Raw genomic sequence first — 18,420 nt, forward strand, 5'->3', positions numbered from 1 at the left:
TCCTCAGCTGCACAGTTCTATATGTGAAATACAGGATACCTCCATTTTTCTGACCCCCTATCTTTATTCCAGACCCTTTGGCATATGCCTAATGACCATCTTAATTTTCTGTTTGTTGCCTGAAACATCAAGAGGGAGATGGAAATTTCATTTAGTTGTAACACTCATTTTACAGCCTGTGACTTTTTTGCAGATCTGTTTAAATGCAGTGGAAGGGTGTGTACAATAGCAGTGTTTCTAACATTTCCACTGTGCAATTACGTTGCATTGAAAGCCGTATCTCCTGATTTGCTTTGCTATTAGAATAAAACAACAGTTCTGTCAATGAAAAATTGTGGTGACTAACTACACAAGAATATTACTCATGTAATACTACTACTAAAAGCCCTCCTGTCACTTTTGTAGGGGTATGTGCATTGTGGTTTGAGTAGAAACAGCTCTGGGCTGAGGACATAACCTACAACGTGAAACAGTCCGTCCTAGTCTTTCCCAGACTGATGGACTCTTTCAGGATCTCTGCCTTGAGGAGGCCTGTTCCATTTTCTGTTCCCTTTTACTTTGTGTGTTAAGTAAACTCTTCTGGACCAATGCTGGCACCTTCTGTCTAGACTTCGGCTTCATTAGTGAGCAATTAATAAAGCTTACCCTTGGAACTTTCCCACCGTTGCTTTCTTCACAGGCTAATCATATCACTCCTAAAGGGCAGTTTCTTTGTTCTTGTTGCTTTACCTGATATTGTTCAGCTTAGCTTTCCCAGAGCACTAATAATATGTTTACAGAGATTATTTTTTTTTTGTCCAACGCCAAGTCAAGTGCTTTTCCCAATTACTGCCATTGCAATTGGGATGAACGATATTTTTGACACACCGCTAGCTGCAAAGTCGTTTTAACAAAGTTTTGCAGATGTTGGTGTGAGCAGTCATGAAAACTGAGAGTTGGCAGAGGGTAAGGTGCTGTATCTCTGGGAAACTGATTATAATCCTGACAGAAAGATAAGGGCTGAAAAATCACAGGTAGTTTTGAACGAGCTAGTAGTTTAAATTCACTCATTTCCATTGCAATTATTTAATCATGTTATGCTTAAAACTACCTAAATCAAAGATCTATGAGATGTGCACTGGTGCTGCTCTATATGATTGCATGCTTTATGTTTTCCAAAAAGAGGAATTGTCTTTTTGCTCCATTAAAAAGATTAAGAAAAATGCACATAGTAGAAGTTCTTAAGATACTCAAATTTCCAGCAGATATTTAAATTCTGCTACATCTTCTCCTGACTTCCTAAAGGAAATCCAAAGACAATGGTAAGAAATGAGACCTGCTTCCTCATTTTTGCATGTCTGTCCAGGTTTACATCAGGAAAGAAACTACACCATCCTGATTGTCGATACACGCTTTCACTGTGTTTGTATGTTTAGGGACTTCTGGGTGACCGAGGGCCTCCAGGGCCACAAGGCCCCAAAGGAGTTGAGGTAAGATGGAAGAGCTACCTGGTAAAGAGATTGTTTAAAATAAGAAATTGTGAGGAATAAGAGGGTTAGACAACAGTAGTTGCATGTTTAAAGCATTGTCATGCAAAATCTTAAGTTTCTTTTGCATTTCAGCAAGCGTTGCAAAGATGTTTTAGTATCTTTATGGGGCTGTGCATCTATTATTTGGTTTATTTTCATTATTTCTCAGTGGGCCCAGAGTCAGATGTGGTTGTAGTTAAACTGGTGAGATGGGGTGTTGGTGGGATAGTGTAGATCAATGTAATTACTTTGTTAGATACACTGAAATAAACAGCAAGACCTCTAGTAACTAAAGGGAGAGGAAGGCAGTTCTTCATCTTGCAAATTTATTGAGTATTCTTAAATCATCATTGTAAAATCTACAACTCATGTGTTTTAGGCTAGAAGCAATTAACAGAAATAAACCTCTAGACTTTCAAGTAGCTTAGTTACAGGCTTACGTGATAGATAAAAAAAGACTAACAATGGCAAAAGGATCTCTTTAGTTCTTAGATAGGAAGCTGCTGATAGGATTTCTTAATTCTGATGTTTCCTATGGCTTGTAATTGAAAAGTTGTGTGCCACTTCCTTCAAAACCTGGAGAAAGTGTTCCCTATTGAGGAGGACCAGTGAACCATACAATGATCACAGCATGGCATCCTGACACAGCATTGATACAAATTCATGCTTTAATATACCTGTGTAATGAGTGAACCTGAAGAGTTAACACTGCAGTTCCCCATCAAATGTAATTATATCAGTGTACTGTGCAGCAGAGACACAGTGTCTCATTTCTTCTCTTATGCACCTGACAAGGCTTGGCTAACTTAGTGTACAGCAGCATGGAAGAGAAAAGCAGGAATGTATGTTCTAACTGGTTTTACTGTCATGAAGTGTCAAACATTACTAGAAGAGAGTAACTGCAGAGTAGACAGAGAGGTTGGTCCCTCGTTGCTGAGTCTTTTCCTGCTTAAAGCTGTGAAAATATTACTATAATGGTAGGTATACCAGCAGTTTCACAGCCTTCTGGTGCACCTAGTGGCTGCACAGGGCATGGCTTTCCAGGAAATGAAATCAGCTTGGTCTTTCATATAGTGCTTCTACCAGACATGAACTCATACAACACACATGAACCAAATCTAAGATGATAATAAATACAATAATGTGTAGATTTTCTTTTTTAAAGCTAGACTTGGATCAAGATTACTGAAGTTCTCATTTCTTTTAGGGAGAAGTTGGACCAACTGGACCTATTGGAGGAGTTGGCCCAAGAGTAAGTATAAGTAATTTTGTTAGGGCAGAGTGCCTAAAAAAAATACATTAAGTGTGAGAAGTGACTATGTTAAAATAGCATCCCCTGAACAAATGTTTCACTTTACTCAGCACACACTCAAAGCAGCACAGGGTGGAGAAATGGATTTCCATATGAAGGATTTGGAAGGAAATCGAAGCTGTGGTGCACAAAATAAAATTTTTGAAAAGCAGAGTCAATATGAAGCTTTTTTATGGTGCTCCTTGAGACACATGAAACCAACATGTGCTTCCTAGGGTCTGAACCCTAGAGGACACAGTCTCAGGCTGCGCCAGGGGAGGTTTAGGCTGGATGTCAGGAAGAAGTTCTATACAGAGAGAGTGATTGCCCATTGGAATGGGCTGCCTGGGGAGGTGGTGGAGTTGCCATCACTGGAGGTGTTCAGCAGGAGACTTGATGGGGTGCTTGGTGCCATGGGTTAGTTGTTTAGGTGGGTTAGGTTGGTTGATGAGTTGGACACGATGATCTTGAAGGTCTCTTCCAACCTGGTTTATTCTATTCTATTCTAACCAGCAGATAAATCAAAATATTTAAATTGGAGATGAATGAGACTCTGCACAGAGGGAGAAATATAAAGGAATTGATGCTTTTAAAAAATGATTTTCAAACTGATGTGGTAGACATTTGCTGAAAACAGTAGAGCTGGAATGTCTTAATGGTATTTGTGCTGACATGTCTTTAAAGATTAAGAAAAAAACACACAAACAAACAAAAAAGACAACTAACAGCCAGTTCTGTTAGCTACAAAAATATACAAGTGTCTAAGAGTATTTCAGTGGATTTGAAGCCTACTTCTAGAAAAATTCTAAGCTAAAAATGAACACTATCCTGCACTAGGGACTACAGGAGTGTTGCCAATTTTATTGAAAGAAGTATGATCATCTTCATTTACTTGATTTGCCTGTGTGGTAATCACTAGTTTGGTCTTCATTTTTAATTATTTCCTATTTCTTGCATTGGGAAAGTCCTTACTATTGTTTCCTGGTTCTAAAGCAGATGTTGTCCTATGTAACTTTTCCTGCTCATTAGGTAATCAAAACTGGGTATTTGCTTTCTGTTAGAAATAGCATTAAAGCACTTATTTGCCACACAGATTAGGTGGTTTAAAAAAAACCCACCACACAATAAATCAAACAACACCAAACAAACAAAAACCCCACAAAACACAAATAATTTTTTTTTTCCAGCTGAGAAAAACCTGAAAAAAATTGAACAGAGTTGCAAAACTTTTTGTGACTTGGTTCAATATTCAGTTTAATGTGCCTGAGCTTCTACCAACAGCCTTATGGAAATTGTTTTGGCTGCATCATACTTTAAGTATCCTTCTTAAGCAGGGCTTCATGGCTGGACAGCATCTCCCATATGGTGCTGTGGTAATTGGAAAAGATTTTGCTACAGTGGGTGACTCATGGGCAATGAGACACTGACCTTCATGTTCTCTGTGTCTCTGGGCATGCACAAGCCACCATAAACTGGTGTCGAAGTGACCCAAAAGGAAAAATTGCTGTGTAACCTAGGACACTGAAATAATTTAGATCTATTTGGGGTTAGTTCGACCTAAATCATTTTGGTTTTGATTTCTCCAAATGGGAAATGTGCACACCGTTGGCATGTATTATGGTTTCCATCTCTCACAACAAGCTGTTGAGAGAAGAATGTGTGCATCTGAGGTGAGCCCTAGAGTTGCAGTCTCCAGACTTTTTTTAGTAGCTTGCTGGCTAACATCCCTTTCTGAAATGAGAGTTAGGGGAAATGGGAATTTTGCTTGATGGGGATCCCTGCCTGTTTTTTTCCCCTCATCCCAGGGCCCATCTGCTCTTGCCTGGATTATACAGCTTCTGTTGGCTCCAGCTGTTTCATAGCTCCAGGCCAACTTGTTGATGCTGCTGCTCTGAACTCTGTTCCCATCTCTCCTTGTCCTTGCTTCCTCACTCCCACTTCTACATAGACTGTATGATTATATTGGAGAGAGTGCCAACTATGAAGTCATTAAATCTGATACAGTTTAGCAGGATTGAGTCTGTAAGCTGCTGAATATATCTGTCTTTTACAATTATGCTTGCTTGATTGCAGTTTCACATTCATTTGATTCCATTGTTTCCTTTGTTTCCATTTTCCACGGAAGGAGTGTCAAAAAGTAAATACTGCATCTGAAAGTAAATTCTATCAAAGCTGTTGTCTCTGTACTAATTAAATAGCCATGGGGGAAGCGGAGGTGTTTGAGACCCATGGCCATGCATGGTCCTGAGGCACCATCAGTTGTCAGTTATGCATTTAGCTGACAACTTGTAACTTGTTTTTTGCAGCATCCAGGAGTGGGTATTCATTCTCTTGGCAATCTGCTTCAGTCCTTTATTTGTTTGTCAGACATTTTTTTCTAACATCTAACCATTCTATCTGAATGTTTTGTCTTTGTCTTTCTTGTTGCAACCTTGCTTCCTGTCCTGCAGGCTTTATTCATAGGCATGGTTAACAGGTTGTCCTCTTTTTGGCCACTGTTAACTCTGACTTAAAGTTTGTCCAAACTAAGTATCCTTATAGGTGATATATTGTAAACCTTTGATTATACTTATGAAACTGTTCTAATTTTTTTCTTGGTCAGTAATGAAGCATGTTCCTAGTGCTTCTGCTATTCCTCATCTATTCTGCTCTGTAGTTTTCAGGTCAAAGTTGTTCAGGTTTTGGTATGTGCCAAACCGACAGCCATAAATTCTCACCTCATTTTTCTGCGCACATCCCCTACCTTTGGCCTCATTTCTGACATTTGCTTTACAAAATGTGCATGAGACCAAAAACTCCTGGAGTCTACCTGACCAGTGCCGCCAGAAAAAAAATAGATCATCCTCTATTCGAATTGAAGATGAATATGAACCTGCTTTCTGGTTCTCAGGTCTCAGCTTAACAAATAATTCCTGTGTGTCTAAAACAACTGGAGCCCAAACTGAGGATGATCTCACTGAATGTTCAGGATATGTCTCAGGTCCCCCAGAGCTTAGCCTGCTTGAATTTAGGAAGAGTTTTTTGGGCTGAATCTGATCACATGATTTTATTTTTATTTTTATTTTTACTCATTCCTTTCCAAGACTTCCCACTCATTCTATTCCAAACTCAAATACTTGCATTCTCCTAAATGAACCCTTCTAAACAAAAAAGGCTTGTTTATAGATGTACAGGTTTTTTTCATTTAGTTAGTTCATCTTTGTCATGTGAAAATACAGTAGATGCTATGTTAAAAAAGTTTACCCAATTTCTTGCCAATTAACTCCTCAAAGGCTATCCAAATAGTAGCACTGTAGCTGTCAGTGTATCTGAGCTCAGTGCAAGCATTGGTACTTTATTTTTGTTTGTTTTTAACTTCAGTACTGGAGCAGATAATGCTTTTAAAAGTAGAGGCAGATTGTTTTAAACTGGAATGTAAAAAAGGATTACTGAGTTGATTCCTTTCTGAGATACATATGTAAATCAAAAGCTGATATTTATATCATCATAAGGTGAGCAGACCCTCCTGAAATTGGAGGAAAATTACCCTCAAATCTGCCCCTCCCGCCTAGTGCAGTGTTTTCTGGAGGTGGCATATGTCTTCCTGTGGGCCAAAGGCATGTGAGAAGCTTGTGAGATTCTTGTGAAGGGATGGGAAAAGAGTGATAATGAGAGATATTTTTATTAAATATAGGGATCTGTATCAGCCCAATTTGAGGTGAAAGGAGCACAGGTGAGTGCTGTTTCCTAAAAAAGAAGGCCAGAACTTCCAGATAATATTTTAGGAAACAAGCTATTTCACTTGGGATTACCTTGCCCTAAAGAGCAATTTTCTCGGGTGTTAGCAAGCAGAAAATCAGGCATCCCTAGTTTAACCCTCTGCCAGTGGCATTTCCTCCATGTGTAATTTGCAGTTGTATTACACTTTTGGTTAATGCCAAGTCTGTATGTTTCAGATTGCTTTACCAGTTAAATCCCCTTGTTCCATTTTTCTGGTCAGCTTCCATTATGTTGTGCGTTTCTTGCAGCTGGAGTACATAGCTGGAGTACTACAGCCAAGAAACTGTTGTGTGCTGTAATGCCACTTCTGATAGGAATAAAATTACTAAGGTAGTTAATAATGGCTGCTAGTCATCTAGTTTAAAACATCTACATTGCAGTCTTGCCCTCTTAGACTTGAAGGCTGTTTTCAGCAAAGTAGTCAAACATCATGGAGTAACCTGCAGCAACCCATCGCTTGTTCTTTGTTAAGCCTTGTGGAAAGACATGGTTTGCATTCTCTCTCAAAACTTCACAGTCTTTTCTCCCTGCATTCATGGTTATGCCATGTTTTATTCCATTGACAAAACCAAAAATCTCTTTTTTAAAGCAGCAATATTTGTTGGAACTTGTAGGGCAAAATTTGGGCAGGCAGAGTGAGAACAAGAGAGATAAAAAGGGATTAATACGACAGTCATGGAGCCTACTAAGACAATATAATATTAAGTCATATAGACAGTTTCTCAGCTGACCAGAAAGTAACACACACATTGTATGCTGACTGACAGGCACAGAGCAGCAGAACAAAAGAGCCAAATGGGAAAAATTGCATCCTTTTATGAGAGACCTGTTTATTATATGTTACTTCTGTTGCTCTTGTCTCAGAACAGCCAACATGGAAAGGAAAGCTCTCATTATAGAGTCCTGTGATTGCAATTATTCAATCTGCTGAAACAACAGCTGATAATTTCCTTTTAGCAGAAATCTGTGTGGGTTTGATACTGAATCACTGAAGTGTTGAAATTTCTTCCTCCAGTTTTCAGGCTTCAGTGATCTCATTGGCAACTTGCTCAAGAGCCAAAGGCAGTCCATTGGACCTTTAGTTTTGATCTAGAGTCTTTGCCTCAGAGCACGTGGGGAAAGCTGTCCTATATATATATAGCCATGTTGTTCAGATAACCAAATGGTTAGGCCATGATTTATGTTGCAGAGAAAGTGTATCTGGAGGCAAAAGAAGACATACTTGAGTTATAAACATCTAATTGAAAATTAATGAGAAAAGCATTCTGGTTTGGGTGCTTTTGTGGGTCTATGCAAGTGACAAGAGGGAGGGATGTTATAAAATGCTTCAAAGACCTCCTCACTTCATGTCCTCCTGCTGTGGTTGATGTTGCTGTATTTTCTTCTCTGTAACTACATATTATGAACAGAGTATCAGGTCAGCAAGATCTATCAGTAGTAAAATGCTAGTAGAGAGGCATGAGGATTAAAAGAAACAAAGAGGAGAGGATATTCGAGCTGATTTTGTCTGGTTGAGGAAGGACAGTTATGACTAGTCCCTGAAGCCCAAACATCAAATTCTGCTAGTGTGATTCCCTATTCTGCTGGAATTAACTGGGAGAGAACATGACCTTGCCTTTTCTTTGTCTCCTGAATACATTTTGGACTGTTCCTGTTTTTCCTCAGTGATAATCACTTTAACTAAGAGTTAATACAGATTCTGCTTACTGTGCTAGTGTTTGCTGTAACATCAACAGTCTGTTTTCAGATGTAGATATATAAATACATTTGCTTCAAATGTTGGTATTAAGTATTACTAAGTGGTACATTTTTGAGTGCACATCTTTTGGTAAATACAGAAATTTATATGAGGCTATCTTTTACAAATTTACACTGTTTTATTCTAATTTCATTTTAGGGAAAGCCAGGACATAAAGGTTATGTAGGTGATCCTGGACCAGAAGGTTTAAAGGTAAGTGTTGGATATATGTATGAAATAAGATGTTGGGAGTATCAGCTGTGTACAGTTATACACTGCTGTATACAGTGGCACTGAAACTGGAACTAATAGCCAGTCGTAAAGAGCATCTGCTTTGGAAATGGCCTGGCCACCAGTGGAGAGAGAAATCTTGGTGTACAGGTGGTTTCCTCTGGGTTTCCCTTTGTAGGGAATGCTAAGGGAGAAGAGAGCCACTGAGCTGGCAGCTCTCATGGGACAGGCGTTTGAGGCATGGGTATTGCTGGTGCAACAAACACACCAGTGCCTTTAAAATAAGTCCCCAGGGAGGTCAGTGACTGAATGGCTAGCAGGGTGTGGGATGTCAGTCAGGCTGTGGCACAGTAGTTCATGCAGAAGGGCATGTGGGGAAGGCACCGAAATATTGTCAGCTTGACCAGACATTGATGGTATCCATCCAGCAGAAAGTGATGGCCTCTATGAGGCAGGAAAGTAATTGTCCCCCTGTACTCATCATCAGTGAGACCATACCTTGCATACTGTGTTCAGTTTTGGGACCCTCCCTATAAGAAAGACATCAAGGTCCTGGAACAGGTCCAGAGAGGCACAACAAAGCCAGTGAAAGGACTGGAGAACAGTTCTGAGATCTGTTCCCTCTGGCTGAGGGAACTGGGGTTGTTCAGCCTGCAGAAAAGGATACTGAGGGGAGACTTTATTACTCTTCATCGCTACCTGGAAGGAGATTTGTAGTGAAGTGGGTATTGATCTCTTTTGCCTAGTAACAAGTGATGAGACCAAAGGAAGTGGCCTCAGGTTGCATAAGGGGAGGATTAGATTGGATATTAGAAGAAACTTCTTCACTGAAAGGGTTGTCAAACCTTGGAATAGGCTGCTTAGGAAGGTGATTGAATCGTCATCCTTGGAGCTGTTTAAAAGACACAGATGCACTAAGGGACATGGTTTAGCACCAAACTGGGATGAGTTTGATAATGTTTGGATGTGATGATTTTAAATGTGTTTTGTTTTGTTGTTTTCCAACCAAAATGATTCTATAATTCTGTGATTTAATGGAAAGATGCGAGTGGACATGCTTCCATATCATAAAAATTGATACCATACTGGTGATTCTGCTCTCTGGCAACATGTCATTTTGGAAAAGAAAAAAATGATGCAGTTCTAGGATATAGGAATGTGTGAGCAATGACAAGACTGGCTAAAATGAGATCTATTTGCATGGGTGTGTGGGGGTGGCTGAGCCTGGGGACAGCAGTGGATCCAGGGCAGTCCCTGCTCTGACAGGACTCCAAGGTGGTGAAGGGATGAAACAAAGTGCTGCAGGTTGAAAGATGAGCTTATGGCAGCAGAATTTCTCAGTGCTGAGTTGCAGCCTGAGTATACAGTATCCAAATCAGTGTTTGTCAGGGCACATAGATTATAGTCAGAGTTAGATAATTAATAGTGCATATACACCCAGCTTCCATTTGCAAAATGCAAAGCAAAATGTTCTGCAGTATACAACGTGACTTGCAGTGTTATTAAGGAGAACAGAAGTAACAGAATAATACTTTCTGCCAGTTCCAAGCTTTTGGGGGAGTGTGAAAGGGGTAGAAGTTTATTAAAATATCACTGAAATGTGAAATTTTCCTAATATTTCATAGCAAAAATAAAATTATAGTGTTCAGAGGTAACATTTACTTTTGAAACAGTTGTGAAACAAGGTCATTTACTGAAAGGCAGGCTTAAACAAAAACTAAATCATTCGTTTGTAGCATTTGCTGGCGATGTATTTGGTGAGCCCTTAATACATAGTTTTCTTTTTTGTGGACAAGTCCTAAATACATGAGGACATCTTTTTACTAAATCAAAAGTAGACACCAAAAAAAATATTATTTTTTTTTTTGCTGGTTGCTTAATTTTCTTTCTTAGAGTTTTAATTGGCAGATGTAATTTAGAAAATAAGAGGCTCTTAGGAAAATAGAGGACTCTCAGATACACATATGAAAGAAATTACTTTTCTAATGAACTCCATCATCTGTTTTTCACATTTACCAGGGAGAACAAGGAGACCAAGGAAACACTGGAAAAACTGGTGAAGCAGTAAGTTTGAATCTTTCTTTCTGGTTTTATTTTTAATTTTGTGTTTATTTGGGAGTGAATGAACAATTTGTTGCAGCAGCTTTCTGATTAAATTTGCCTTTCTTTTGAAGCTGTAATATGTTGGCTGTACCTTTGTGGTCTTTCAGAATCATACTGTTGAACAAAATTCCCCTTTTAAGTATTTTCCAAAGTTAATTCTACTGTTTTCCTGTTAGGTTGAGTGAACATTACAGGTAGTTGTAGGGATCTTCCAAAGCATGTTTGAGTAAGTGAACAAGTGCCCCTTTTCCAGTTAAAACATCTGAGAAGCTGCATTTAGCCTGAGATGTATTTTGCAGACTTTTTCTGTCTATGCTCCATAAAGTCATAGAGACCCAGGTGACCGTGAGGTGACACATAGTCCATTCTCTACTGTCTAGGCAGGATCTTTATATCACTCCTGGCATATACTTGGCTCATCAGTTATTAAAAATCTCCAACAAAGGCTTTGTGACCTGCAGACAGCCCAGGGCTTCTCTATTCATTTTTTTTTTTTTTATGTTTCTTGATGTTATTTAATATCTTCTAGTTGTGTAACCTGATACCCTCCTGCTGAAAAACACATTTTGCAAATGATGGTTGTTATTGTGTGCCACCTCCAGTCTTTCTTATCACACTAAACAGTCCCAATTCACTTAGCCTTTCATGTTTTATAAACAATTTAAGTCATATTCTTACTCTCTTGTAGAGAAGAGAACTGAGAAGCCGGACTCTCAGCCCAGTTTTAGACAGGAACTGATAATGCCATAAGGTCCACTAGAAGTCAACCAGCATTTCTATAAATGTAACAAGTATACTTAACAGCAGCTTAATCCATAGCTTTGTTAAGCAGTTTGTACATAGCAAAACCTTCATTTTATTAGGTTTTAATCAGAGTTATAAAGTAGTAATCCGCTTCCATTATGACACCATTTGGAAAATCTGGAAGTTTATATATGGCTGAATGGTTAGGGCAAACATGGATAAATACTGGAGCATGAGGATATCAAGGTCGAGAAGAATAGATAGGACATCATAATGCTACCTTGCTTTTTATGGAGAGATGCAGAAATGACTCTACTGGGACACAGAAATACAATTCTCCTGTCCATACAATTAGTATTTCTCAGCCAATGTTACACCTGCTGATTTTTTCCCCCCTTTTTTTCCTTTTTGCCTCTCAACAGTGAGCAAAATAAAGCTTTTATTGCATATGAATTCATGTTTTCAGCCTATAATATGTTAGTGAAAAATTGTAACAATTACTCTGTTCTGCAGTGCCACATGCATCAAAACCCTCAACAAATAATATAACTAAGCTCAATCTTAAGTCGCTATGCTAGAAAGAGTACATAAAACAGTCACAGAAGCTAGTTACTTAACCTTAAGTTTCTGGATTTGTCATGGGCTTTGTTTTGCTCCAGACTGAACTTGAATTCAGCATACCCATATTCCACAAACCAAATGTTTTGTATGGACATAATATCATTTAGCACTAAATGAGCTCATTCTAATACAAGTGTAATAGTCACTAGCTCAAATATATAATCAGTGATTATATGTTGCAGTGATGATTAATAAAAGAATCCTGTTACCTACCTAATTACTGTCAGGTGCAAGCAGCAAGGATAAAATAATAAAAATATTCTTTGTGCCAAAACAGAGGATGTTGCAGCCCTGTTACAGTGTTATTAAAAAAGGTAATTATGGCCCGTCATTGATTACCACTCCCCAGACTTGCTGCTTTGATTATTTGAATATGATATAGATGACATGAGATAATTGATATTTTATAAGCCAGATCTCAGTTAAGATTTTTATTGATATTTTTACTTGTGGATTGTAGGGTGCCTTCTGCTTTGTGTACATGCATTTTGCTATATGAGCTTTGGATGCCCTTGATCCTATTGTGGTATTAACCCACTGCATGGTCTTTATATCTTGTGGTTAAGGCTGCCAGCCAAACAAGAGCAGAAAGCTTTTCAAACACACTGAGGAGAACTCACAGGAAGACCTTTCAAAATCCCTTCACTTTATTCACCATTGCAATCTGTAACAGTTAAGGGGTTTTTAAAGTAAATTGAAATGTACTAGCAGGAAGAGGATAGTTTGTCTCCTATTCAGAAAATGGTTTTCCAGATGTGAGTCCTATTGCAAAATACTTCTGTATGCTTTGGATGCAGTTTTTACTGCTTCTGTTTGTTACAAGTAATTTTTATTTTCCTCGCTGTGCTGAGAGAATGAAAACTTTGGATTCCCAGACAAATCTGCTCCCTGATACTCAGTATTGGCTCTGGAGGCATATGTGACAACTCCAGGACATCTCTGGAATCAAACATGCTGCACACACAGAAAAAAATTTGAAAAACAGAATACAAAGTACATATGTTACTAGCTGCTCTGACAGATTTTTGAGATGAAGCCCAAAGGAAGGTATGAAAGAAAGCACCTGTCCTTGCTGATGCCTTGAGACAATTCCTTGGTGATGGCAAACACAAAGAGGATTCATAGAAATAGCACTAAACATTATGCAATTATTGTACAATTTATTTAATAATAAAGGCAAAGAGAAACATAAATTACCAAAATGTTGATATAAAGTCCAGTGTCTAGAAGAAATATAGAGCATTTTCCTAATAAGTTGTCAAAAGAAGCTATAATAAATCTTGTAAATATCAATTTCATAGGAAATTATGACATGAAGCACATATGTGTGTCTGATATTAATACCAAAGGGTTACATCAATATTTTTTCTTCCATTTCTCCCTTTTCTTACTCTCCCTGGTATCATCCATCTTCTGTCTTTGACTAATACATCTGTCACTGCTACCTGAAATGCCAAAATAGTTACTGGTTTTCCATAACAACTTTTCCAGGTCAAGTACTGCTTAATATCTGCTTAGAGAAATACAGATGGCAGCTGTACACAAGCAGGGAAGCTTCAATAGCAGGAGATTGGACTACAATGCTTCATTATTCAGTCTAGTAAGTTGGGATATGTGCTGAAACACAGCTTTGTCAGTAGAAGCCTTATTGTCCAACATTTCTCAGGTCACATAAAGCTGCTGATTCTCCACATTTCTGCTGAAGTACATGTTCACTGGACCCATAAACTGAAAATTACACAGATTTTGCTACTAGTTCAGAAACGTGTCCAGGATCAAAATTTAGACACTATTCTTTAACCAAGAATACAGCAAAACCTGTTTCTCTGTTAATAGCATATGCTCTATTTAAAGGGAAGGATGGGCAGGTTCAGGTGGTGCTACCCAAAGCTACAGTAGGACCCAGCAGCTGTTCTTTGTAAGGTACTCAGTTAACTGCAGGACTATCAGGTTCAAGTGAAGAGGAAGTGGGTACGATAGAAGTGAGGGACAGCAAGCAGAGCAAATTTACACTACTAATGAGACAGTCATTTGGAAGTCATGCCAAAGGAAACAGCCTCTTCAGCTACTGAGAAAATTGGAGGAAAATCTTGCTTTCCTGACATGTAACTGGATTTGTGTAAGCTTTGATCACATAATATCCAGTGATAGCAAATATTTGAAAGCAGCATCAGCATCTCATACAAAAAACTTGTCTGTATTGACGTGTCAGGGATGATTTAACAAAATTATTCATATCACAGCTTTTATGGCACAAAAGTTAACTTACCTGAACTTAAAACAGTTCCTTCTCAGGGTTGGTGCTGTTTTGTTTTGCTAGCATTTGCCCAGACTAGGCTACACTGAATTAAGTGCAAGATTATGCCATTTTCTCCTTGCCACCTCCATTACAGAAGTTTAGCCCTTGGACAATATGCTTCTGAATGAGAAATAACTGATGCTTATACACCTATTGAAAAAGCATACATGGGTAGAACTGTCAGCTGCAGCATGTACAACTGGTGTTAGAAGGACGAACTAAAATAAGCAGAGTTCATGAACACAAATCCTGGAAAAATAATCTTCAAAGACCTGGAAAAGTTGTATGTCAGCAAGTCTCCCCAGTTGCATTATCCCAGTTACAAATAGTTTTTTAAACAGCAGAAGACAAGTCAAGCTGAAATAGGAAGTGTTCCCCCCTCGCCATCTGGGGACAGGGGGGAAAGGGGAAGTTGGGGGGGGGGGGGGTGCATAAAAAGAAAAGAAAGTTACAGTTCAACAAATTAAAAAAAAAATAGTTGTATTTAGGCTGTCAGTGGCAGCCCCAGAGCAGGCTGAAAATGGTTAGCCTGTGAGAGTGTGTGGGAAGGCAAACGCACACTGAAGAGAGGCTGTGTGCTTAGGAGTATAGTTGCTTTTGAGAAGAATTCCTGTAAAGCAAATAGCATATCCCTTGCAAAAGTGAAAATCAGCAAGGATGCTTAATTCATGGAAAATGGAAACTGCGATTGGGGAAAAAAGATTAAATGGACTTTAACTGATGTTTTCGGCATGTTCAAGAGACGGAGTTCTCTGAACTGCCGTGAAAAGTCTGTGCTTTGGGGATGTGCAACAAGAAATGTAAGCCACAGGCCAAGAGAAAAGGCAGTTGAGAAAAAACCTTGTTTTTCAAAGACTGGTGAATGCATGGGGCATTACCTGCTGCTTTCAGAAACCTATTGCATTCAGATTGATATAAATTCTGTGAAGATTTTATGGTAAATGGTAATAATGATACTTTTGTGTCTATGTTGTACCTTGGTCTTACTCTAAATGAACTGATATACTGCCAAATTTTGTCTTCACTCTGGGAGGTTTTGTAGGCTAATCCTAATGTCACCTTCACAGTCAGTGCTTCGTAGTCATTCCTTCTATCAGAACAGAATGACTGAGCCAGAAATACAATACTTTTGAGTTGAAAAGGGGACTTGATCAAGGGCTGTATAGTAAATGTTTCACTCTTGGTGCAAGGCACAGCTACCCATCTTTCTAATCAGCATCTTCAGTCCTACAAACAGTGTGGCATTGGCTGGGATATCAGGAGTGTCTCTGTGGAAGAAGAGGAGGTCTGAGTTACATCTTGGCTCTGATATGTCTTATGCCCTTTCTGGAATAAGAGAATCAAAGTCATTAGTTGTTAGCCTTTTGAAACTATACCTTCACACTCTTTTATCTTGATGAATATGAGTACAGACTAATTCTTTGTCTCACAGATTTCTGCCTGGTACTGAGGCCCACTGTTGGCCATGACTGGTAGCAGTAGTAGCTCACTGGGAGTTCATCGTGAAAGTCCCTCATTCTTACCAGTGACGTCTGGGTGTTGGCTGAGCCAGTATCACCAGCATGAATCTTTGTCTGCTACCAAGCCAAAAGATTTCTCAGGTCTGACATATAATACACAAGTTCTCACATCTAATACACTGGTCCAGCAGCTATACTGATGACTATTTATCTCTTTAGCCCCTTCCAGAAATTAGTTTGTGCCACAATTGTCAACCTCAAAGGCAGCTGTATCAATGGCTCATTGCAATCTGTGAACTATGGGATCTGCAGGGTAAGAAAGCAGTCCAAGAAAGTTAGTAACAATCCTAAACTTCCATTATTTTGCACCTGATATATTAAAGTATTTGGAGCTGAACTATATTGGAAGGTTTTAAAGACAGAAATCTCAGACTGGAATGCTGTCTTTCTCTATGAAATTATTTCTGTGTGATGTGGTGGACTGAAGTTTCCCATTCACATTAGCTAAGCACGACTAACTCAGCTGGAAACAAATGGAAGATGTATTTACAAGCAAAACTGCACTCTACAATGGAATGCAATGAATATGTGCAAAATATACAGTATTTACAATATTATACTGTTAGAAAATAACACAGAGACTCCCCTGCTACCCCTCTGCTTCCCTAGAGATCAGGGAAGCTTCTCCCCTGCCCCCCCTCCCCCCAATCTACCACCCCCTTTTCTTTTTGTACCAAAGAGGAAAAAAAAGGAAGGAATGTTAGAGAAGCTGTGTTAGTGTTCTTATCTTTTCTCAAGGCCAGCCAGAAGTGGTTATTATCTCCCCGAGTGAAGCAGAACAGCTAAAACCACAGGAGAAAAGAAAAGGAATGGGAATGGAAGCGAAATGTGAAAGATGTTATGGAACAACTGCTTCTATACCCCAGACTTTGCCCAATGAATTTGTTTGGAATAATCTTTTGTTTTTCCTTTTTACACCCAATAGTGAATTAATTATATATTCCTACTTTTCTACTCCAAATCTGCAGCTAAATTTTAAAGGCATAGCCTAAAACTGCTACAATGTAATAAACTACTACTAGGCTCTTGAAAGGAATAGGAGCAGACTAGGGATCTCAGAGTAATGCTTTTTGAAAACTCACTTAAATCCCAGTGTAGTGCTGCTTAAGCCAGTACATGCCTACACATATAGTGACAGCAATGCCCAAGTGTGATTTGTATGTTTTAAAATGCAAATTTTTGTTTAAGGTGTTACAGATGTGGTACAGTTGTGTATTATGTCACTACTAAGAGCTTTCACGGTTCTGCCATCTTTCATGAGCAGTCATGCCATGTACTCTGGACACCTACTTTTTTCTTCAACTTCACTGTATCGTGCTTTTCTTGGTTGGGATGTTGCACTGACTGGTTTTGGTTGTTGGGGTTTTGTTGTCATTGCTTTATTTTCGTTTCATAACATAAGGTATTGCGAGCACTGGGAGTAAGCTTTTGAAAAGTCCTTCCGCTCCTGTTTCCTGTCCCCTGTGTTGGTACTTGTTCTATCCAGCAGAAATTTATGGGAGAGCCTCAGGAGAGAGTTACTTCATTTTTGATAGACTAAAAGACTCTGATCCTCTGACTGCAAAGGCATTTAGAGATATAACTCTTGAAGTGAAAATTCTGACATTGCCTGATCCAGTATAATTTTGGTTTGATCAGATTTTACTTTTTTCCACTGAACTTTTTTCCCTGGAAATTTGTGGTCAGACTGAAGTGCTAGTAGAGCAATTATCACCTTTAATTTTATGTTTGCAAAGATTGTAGGACTGCAAGGCTGAGTTTAGTAGGTAGACCTTAAGTAGTAGCACAGTATGTTGACTAAATGAATACAATTTTTGTTCTAGCAGTTGCCATTTACTGTTGGTGTGTCTAGATGCAGTGATCCTCCTGCAAGGATTGTCAGCCAGGTTTGCTTGTGCAGTCCTCACTTCTCCACAGGAACATCTACACAAACAGACCAGTGTTTTTCTGGGATGAAGAAATGTGCTGCGCTGTGCTCTGCTGCTGGGTTGCAGGTTATGTGCCAACCATGAACTGGTATAGACATTGCATTTATCAGCTCTGCTTACTTTTTGTACAGGGATCAGCTGGCTTACCTGGAGAAACTGGGCCATCTGGAAGCCTTGGGGAAAAGGTACAATAACATATCTGACTACTCAGCAGCAAAAATCAGCTTCAAAACTATTGGGGCAATAAAACATCAGAGAGAGATCTTTTACTGACCTCTGACAAAGCTAACATTCCTGTAGCTACTTCAGAGCTGTAATAAATGGCTATCCAAATGCTGTTATTTGAGGTATGCATCTGATATCCTTGATTTTATTTAGTAGTTAGATTACAGATGATAGATTTGATGTCTTGTTCATATTGGGGCTCTCACTTTATTATCCACTGACGCAGAAACTGACATAAATTATACTTGTTTTATGCAGCAGTTAATGGTTTTGCACTGCTACATAATGCAGACAAAAGTAGAAAGGTAAAATCTGACTGTATGCATTGATGGAATAAAGAAGACAACATTTTTTCTGCTGTGCAGGAGCAGTTGTATTTATGAAAGCAAAGTTTAGGAGATTTAATGTGGGAGACAGTTTAAATAGCTTAAGCATACTTGACGTGGTTTTATT

The 18,420-nt window shown here is 38.9% G+C and overlaps 1 protein-coding gene across 1 annotated transcript in view; it reads left to right on the forward strand.

Annotated features, from left to right (window-relative positions):
• The window catches only part of COL24A1 (collagen type XXIV alpha 1 chain), a 126,172-nt gene that overhangs the window by 55,984 nt on the left and 51,768 nt on the right, over positions 1 to 18,420 (forward strand). The window contains exons 21-25 of the mRNA XM_054165019.1: positions 1,416 to 1,469; positions 2,716 to 2,760; positions 8,456 to 8,509; positions 10,547 to 10,591; positions 17,874 to 17,927. Coding sequence (XP_054020994.1) covers positions 1,416 to 1,469; positions 2,716 to 2,760; positions 8,456 to 8,509; positions 10,547 to 10,591; positions 17,874 to 17,927 — 252 coding nt within the window. The remainder of the gene's footprint in view (positions 1 to 1,415; positions 1,470 to 2,715; positions 2,761 to 8,455; positions 8,510 to 10,546; positions 10,592 to 17,873; positions 17,928 to 18,420) is intronic.

Source organism: Dryobates pubescens, chromosome 11 (genome assembly GCF_014839835.1).
Source record: "Dryobates pubescens isolate bDryPub1 chromosome 11, bDryPub1.pri, whole genome shotgun sequence".
Taxonomy (NCBI): domain Eukaryota; kingdom Metazoa; phylum Chordata; class Aves; order Piciformes; family Picidae; genus Dryobates; species Dryobates pubescens.